Below are 7,746 nucleotides of genomic sequence, written 5' to 3'. Positions count from 1 at the left end.
AGGATGATTTTCCTCTTCCACACATTAGTATGTTGGTTGATAACATTGTAGGGCATTCTATGTTATCATTTATGGATGGGTTTTTTGGGTATAATCAGATATTGATAGCTCCAGAGGATATGAAGAAGACATTTTTCATCACTGAGTGCGGTACTTATTGCTACAGGGTCATGCCATTTGGGTTGAAGAATGCAGAAGCCACTTATCAGAGAGTAGCTACTACTCTATTCCATGGCATGATGCACAAATATGTTGAACAGGGCAGATCACCTAGCATCCTTACAGAGATTCTTTGAGAGGATTAGATAGTTCAAACTGTGATTAAATCCCAAGAAGTGCACCTTTGGGGTAACTTCTGGGAAGTTGTTGGGGCATATCTTCAGCGGGCGTGGTATAGAGGTTGATCTAGAGAAGATCAGAGCCATACTTGACATGCTTGCTCCGAGGATTGAGAGAGAGATAAAAGGATTTCTAGGCAGATTACAGTATATCAATCGTTTCATTGCTAGATTGACAGACATATGTGAGTCTATCTTCCGTCTTTTGAGAAAAAACCAGCCTACAGTTTGGAATTGCCAGCACTATTTTGAGAAGATTAAGGAATGTCTCCTTTCTCCTCCAATTTTAGTGTCTCCCACACTGAGGCACCCTCTACTCCTATATTTTTCAGTTTCAGACATGGCCTTAGGGTGCATGTTAGCTCAGCTCGATGATTTAGGGAAGGAGTGAGCCATTTACTACTTGAGTAAGAGAGTGCTTGAGTATGAGTGCCGATACATTATGATTGAGCGTCTCTACTTGGCACTGGTTTGAGCCACCAGGAGACTGAGAAACTACATGACAGAGTACTCCATATGCTTGGTCTCGTGATTGGATCAATTGAGATATTTGTTCGACAACCCTGTTTTGACTGGTAGGCTCATGAGATGGTTGGTACTGTTGACAGAGTTTGATATTCAATACGTCACATAGAAATCAATAAAGGGTAGCATTGTCATGGATCACTTAGCTTCATTACTGATATCCGATGACAGACCGATTGATGACGATTTCCCTAATGAGCAGTTTGTTTCAGTTGCCAGAATTGCAAGATGGCGCTTATACTTTGATGGTGCTGCTAATTAGTTGGGATTTGACATTGGCATCTTGTTGGTATCACCCCAGGGTGATCATATCCCTAGGTCTATTCGATTAGCATTTTTCAATCATCACTGATTGACGAATAATGTTGTGGAATATGAGGCATGCATCACAGGTCTAGAGACTGTACTTGATCTTGGGGTCCAACAGTTGGAGATCCACAGGAATTCTAACTTGGTTATACAGCAAACTCAGGGTATTTGGAGAACTCGGGATGAGAAACTGAAACCTTACCATGCTTACTTGGACTTGTTGATTGATAGATTTTATGAGTTGAGGTATATACATCTACCTAGGGTAGAGAATCAGTTCCCTAATGCGTTAGCCATCTTGGCTTCTATGATTGAGATTCCTGCAGGGATGACTATGCGACCATTGTTGATTGAAACCAAATCCGCACCAGCTTACTGTTGTTTGATTGGAAATATTGAGGATCAGGCTGAGCTACCATGGTATCATGATATTCATCAGTTTCCGGCATATGGTGCTTACCCTAAGTCAGTCACGACCAAGGATAGGAGAGCATTGAGATAGTTGGCCACCAGATTTGTTATTTGTGGGGATGTCATTTATAGGAGGTCATCAAATGACATGTTGTTATGTATATACCAAGCCACAGTAAATAGGGTGATGAGAGAGGTCCATGAAGGAGTCTGCGGATCCCACATGGGGGGTCACATGCTGGCACGTAAAATCATGAGGACTAGCTACTTTTGGTTGACTATGAAGACAGATTACTGTCAGTTTGTACAGAGATGTCCAAAATGTCATATGCACGGAGACTTGATACACGTACCTCCATCTGAGCTACATGCACTTACATCCTCTTGGCCATTTTTAGTGTGGGGTGTTGATGTGATTGGAAAGGTCTCTCCGAAATCCTCTAGTGGTCATGAGTACATCCTGGTAGCTATTGATTATTTCACCAAATGAGTGGAGGCTACTTCTTATGCCAACTTGACAGTAGCTAAGGTGGGCAAGTTCATCAGATCACATATTATCTACTGATACGGGATTCCTCATGAGTTGATCTCAGACATAGGGGTACATTTTAGAGGTGAGGTGGATACACTAGTTCAGGAATATGGCATTCAACACCATTGGTCATTTGCGAATAGGTCGCAGACTAATGGGGCAGTTGAGATTGCAAACAGGAATATCAAGAGGATTTTACGAAAGATGGTCGAGACATCTCGAAATTGGTCAAAGAAGCTTCCTTTTACATTATGGGCATATCGCACATCATTTTGTACATCCATAGGGGCTACTCCCTTTTTGTTGGTGTATGGCATAGAAGTTGTCCTGCTTGTTGAGATAAAAGTAGGTTCATTGAGAATAGCTTTGGAGCATCACATTTTCTGAGACGGATTAGTTGCGAGCCAGATACGACCAGTTGAATTTACTTGATGAAAAGAGATTGAGGGCCACAAATCACATGCATGCTTATCAGAGCAAAATGGTCTATGCATTCAGGAAGAGGGTTAAGCTTAGGAAATTTCAAAAAGGTGACCTAGTTTTAAGGGTCCTTAGGGGATTGATCAGTGACCCTAGGGGTAAGTTTAGACCAAGTTGGAGTGGGCCTTATGCTATCCGAGAGTTGACTCAAGAGGAAGCAGCCTAGTTGACAGATCCAAACGGCAATCAGTTTTCGAAGCCAGTCAACGTAGATCAGTTGAAGAATTTTTACGTATGAGATCATGGTCGAAGAATGGGTGGCCATCACTTCAAGCAGCCATATCCCTTTTTCATATCCATACATTGATATATCCAGTTGCTAGCCCATTGAGCCTCACATGGTACATTATAACCTTTTCATTCACTTAGCCTTGCATACCTTTTCTTGCCTGGGTTAGGGGCCTCTTATTGTGCACTTTGCGGTTATTTTCTTGATCGGAGAGTATTGTGAGCACATTGTGTCATTGTTTGTTTGTTCCTTTTGTAGGTCGTTCTTGGTTTTTCTTTCCTCCATTTGGCATCGTCGCTCGTCTGTCTTTGAGTTTTGTTTTTATCATGTCGTCTCATCCATCTTTTGTTTTCCCTTGTGTGATGATGATGCGCTCTCGTCCCAGTATTTCAAATCAAGTATGTCACACCCTTCATTCCACCCCTAGGTTTTGATCCAGGAGTCTTAGTTTGGAGAAACCATTTGGGCTTAGGGTTTGAGAGTCACTTGTTAGATTATGCTAGTGTAAGCTTCAGCTTACTTGGTTTGTTACGTCATTGCCAAAAAAAAAAAAAAGGTAAGCTCGTTCAATTTTCATTTCATTGATGTTTAGTTTAGCCTTGTTAGTCGTCAGTATCACGGCTCAGTCATCAAATGTCATTTCGCGTATAAGGGATTTTATTTTTTCTTCTGAGAGTGGGTGAGAGCATTGTATGATCCATTTTTGCATAGATCTAGGAGACATGTCAAGAATGAGGATTGGGTTTCCTTAGCGCTGGGTTCCCTAGATCATTATCTAAATCACCATTCCCATCCTACAGTGGCCTACTTCGACCTGTCATTATTGGGGTGAGTTGTTCATTATTATCACACTTGCCACATTTTCTATCCTGACCTTTTTCACTATTTTCTTTTACACTCCTTCATCATTTGTCTCATCCCTTTTCGTTTTCTTCTACCCTCACCGATCGTCATTTTGTTTCTTGAACGGCGTGTCCTCTAGCGTCTATAACTTGTCATTTGGCATTGTTCATTTGTATGTAGGCTAAGTCACTAGGCTCACACATTTCTCCGATATTTGACATTGTGCACTCAAAGGCTTGGTATTATCTTTTGGGTATTTGGGCCTTGTTTCCCATCATTTCATTCACCTTTTACCCCTAGCCTTTAATATGGTCCGAGTCGTAAGACCACCTTGAGGACATGAGATCTTGGGTTTGTTTTGACATATTTCATTTGGACAGGCTTCGTCCACTAGTTGAAGTACGAGATGTTGGTCAACCTTTGTTTCTTGAGGATATCGAGGAATCGCATAATGCTTTCTCCATTCAATCTCCTTGTCTCTGGTCCACAATCAGAGACATATGATGTAGAGAGTTGGGACTATTAAGGACACCTTGCTTACTGCTTTGACATGTTCATGCTGGGGTATACTCCCTATCCTTGCATGATGACATCAGTTCTTACATGTACACATGCAGTCCATTTCACTTGGAGATGTTTGGCAATGATGTTTGGACATACTCCACATTCAGCCTGGATTCTTCATACAACAGAGTGCTTCCGGGGCTTGCCCGAGATCAGATTCATCCATATTCATTGACCTAGTAGGAGTGTACACTAGGGCATATCCCATGCACTGTCATGTTCATGTGTTCTGATGGATGATGGTCTTCAAGGATGCGTTTTCGTAGTTGGTTCGCTAGGGCATATGTATGTCAGATGTACATATAGGGGCATTCCCCTTAACAACTTTGTGGACACTAGATGTTGTGAAAAATAGTGCATGATTTGTTATGGGTGATTATGTGTGATGTTTTCAGCTCTTTGATTTTAACCACATGTGCAGTTATAGGATTCCGACGTGGTATTGATATCCTAGACTGGGGCATACCCCTTTTTTGACATGGTACTTGATTCGTTCCCAATTGGTGTCTCAGCTGATTCATGTCCTCTCAATGGTCCCTGACAGTGGTGCCATTTGATTCGTGTCCAGCTGGTGTCCCTTGATTTTGGTCCTCAGGGAGTAATCAACAAAATATATAACCAATTACACCATGAACTAGGGTAACAAAGACAAAGCTACTATAGCATAGTGGCTCTAGGATCGTTCACTGGGATGGGTTTTCACTCCACAATTGATATTAATTCAAAGATGAATTGGTGCCTTTTCATTTCAAGGTTAGCTTTAAAAGAAAACATAAAGATGTTTGAATGAAAAAGGTTTGGTTTTAAACTAACCAAAAATAGTAACTGATTTTACTTACAAAGAAAAGTGTCTCTTAGAGTTTAGATTAGTAGGCTCAGGTTCCTCATACAAAAAGGAAGTTCCGGTCACTTGTTTCTTTTCCTCGCATTAGAGAATTAATATATGTTAATTCTCTAAGCGGTGTGGTACAGATGCTTCTCCTTAATGGGTTCAAACACTAAATCCCTCTCACTGATGCATCTTGCAATAGCTCATGCCTCTCACCTAGCACTTGCCATTCAAGGTGACCTTTAACATTGGATTACCCGTCAAAAGCTCGCAAGAGATAACTAATGGATGTCTCCTTAGAGTCCAAAAGCTTACCAAGTGTTGGCTATTCTAGAAAATCCTACCTTTAAACCACCTCCCAAAGGCTCGCAAAAGATAAACTAGTGCATCTCAATGGACGGAGACCACTTACCTTATCAAGTGTTGGCCCAGGTGATTTAAAGGTGTTTTAAGTTAACTAAAAAGATAAAAACCATTAACGGGTCACACTTTCTCTTCATTAAAAACTAAAACAACAAAACTTCCAATTTATGCATGAGGAAACTTACCCGGATTTCTTCACTCCAAGAGACGAAGAGCTTAGCCTCTCATCCTCTGAGAAAAAATCCTTAGAGTTTGGTTGGCTAAAAAGAAAAAGAACGAGAAAACAAAAATATATATGAAAAGCAGAGCAAGTGCTCTGTATTTTACTTCCTTCCAAAACTATACAAAGGATGTGTCTCTGAGAACAAGCTCCCCAGATTCTCTCCTTTCTAAAGAAGATTACAAACTATATATAAGGGGTTATTCACCCTTGTTCTTACTTAAAGACTAAGGAATCCTATGATAGATGGGTTACAAGGAGAGTTTGGGGATTTAGACATCAAATATCTAAAGCAAAATATCTCAAAATGTCGGTCGCACATATCGGGAAGCTTCAGGAGAACACCGCGACACTATGCAAAATGGTTGCGAAACTCTCCGGATAAGAGCTATCAGAGGATCCGGATATGTCTGACCGAGGAAGTTGAAACTCTCTCCTCTCCCATCCGGCGTCAAGCGCCGGATGCAAAATATCCGGGTGGAATGTCGGCGGAGAAGATTTCCGGATGTGAGACATTCGGGTGGAATGTCGGCGGAGCAGAATTCCGGATGTGAGACATCCGGGTAGAATGTCGGCGGAGCAGAATTCCGGATGTGAGACATCCGGGTGGAATGTGCGATGCCACACGTCGCAAGGGGGCCGTCTACGTGTGCAAGGTGTAGGGACCCCTCCCCCTGATGACACGGAGCGCGCATCGCTATCTGGAGCAACTCCATCCGGATTCTCTAAGAGGATATGCAGTGCGCTCCCCTATCCGGACTCCTTCAGGGAGAAGCACACAGCACTCGCGATCATCACACCCTGGACGATAGCATATCCTATCCGGATATGTTGTCCGGATCATTGGCTAAAGTGCATAAGCCTTGCTACGTCATTCCGACAACCTGCCACAGCCCACATTCCGCCGTCCTCCGATGGTGTGTCCGGACATCTTTTGTCATGGATTCCAAAGAACTCTCCTCAATCTCAGATTGCTTTGGTGATCAAAAAGCTATCAAAACACCAAAACTTAACACAATTTGATTAGAATTGATTGCAAAGGTCCTTAATATGTTAATTGGGTTAAAATGTGATAACTACTACTCAAAAGTGTTTAAAAGAGTTAATTACAAGCTATGAAATAACACTTTTTTAGTAGTAATCAGTACTAATATCCTAGACTAGGGCATACCCCCTTTCTGACATGGTACTCATATCCTAGACTGGGGCATACCCCCTTTCTGACATGGTACTGATATCCTATACTAGGGCATACCCCTTTTCTGACATGGTACTTATATCCTAAACTGGGACATGCCCCATTTATTTCCGTCTCCCGCCGATCCTTGATGTTTGCATATCGTCCTCTAGAGGCATACCCCCTTCTTTCATCTTGATTTAGGTGTTTGATTTCTTACTTATTCGAGTCATTTATTAGCATTTCTTAGATGCCATACTAAGGCATACCCCATCTCCCTTTGAGTTGTTTACTCCCCAAGTCTATTGGCGGCTCTTTGTCGTTGTGTCCTACCCCCCTATCTTTTCGGTGGCTCTCTGGCATCGTGTCTGAATCTCCTATCTTTTCGGCAGCTCTCCAGCATCGTGTTTGGATCCTTTATCTTTTTAAAGGCTCTCCAGCATCATGTTCGAATCCCCTATGTTTTCGACGGCTCTCCAACATAGTGTCTGAATCCCTTATCTTTTCGGTGGCTTTTCGACATTGTGTCCTTATCCCCTATCATTTCGGCGGCTCTCCAACATCGTGTCCGGATCCCCTATCTTTTCAGCTGCTCTCCAACATCGTATTCAGATCCTCTATCTTTTAGGCGGCTCTCTGGCATCATGTCCGGATCCCCTATCTTTTTGGCAACTCTCCGACATCGTGTCTGGATCCCCTATCTTTTGGACAGTTCTTTGGCATCGTGTCTGAATCCCCTATCTTTTCGGCAGCTTTCCGACATCGTGTCTGAATCCCCTATCTTTTCGATGGCTCTCTGACATTGTGTCTGGATCCCTATCTTTTTTGTGACTCTCCACCATCGTGTCTGGATCCCTTATTTTTTCGACGGTTCTTCGGCATCGTGTCTAGATCCTCTATCTTTTCGACAGCTCTCCAACATTGTG

The 7,746-nt window shown here is 42.4% G+C and overlaps 1 protein-coding gene across 1 annotated transcript; it reads left to right on the top strand.

Annotated features, from left to right (window-relative positions):
• The first annotated feature begins 996 nt into the window (after window positions 1–996).
• On the top strand, window positions 997–1,674 carry LOC109122599 (uncharacterized). The gene is made up of 2 exons (XM_019219864.1): window positions 997–1,111; window positions 1,256–1,674. Exons 1-2 carry the CDS (start codon window positions 997–999, stop codon window positions 1,672–1,674), a joined length of 534 nt encoding a protein of 177 aa, XP_019075409.1.
• Window positions 1,675–7,746: the final 6,072 nt, after the last annotated feature.

Source organism: Vitis vinifera, chromosome 5 (genome assembly GCF_030704535.1).
Source record: "Vitis vinifera cultivar Pinot Noir 40024 chromosome 5, ASM3070453v1".
NCBI classification, from domain to species: domain Eukaryota; kingdom Viridiplantae; phylum Streptophyta; class Magnoliopsida; order Vitales; family Vitaceae; genus Vitis; species Vitis vinifera.
Note: the sequence above shows the minus strand (reverse complement) of the source record. Positions and strands in the feature narration are given on the sequence as shown.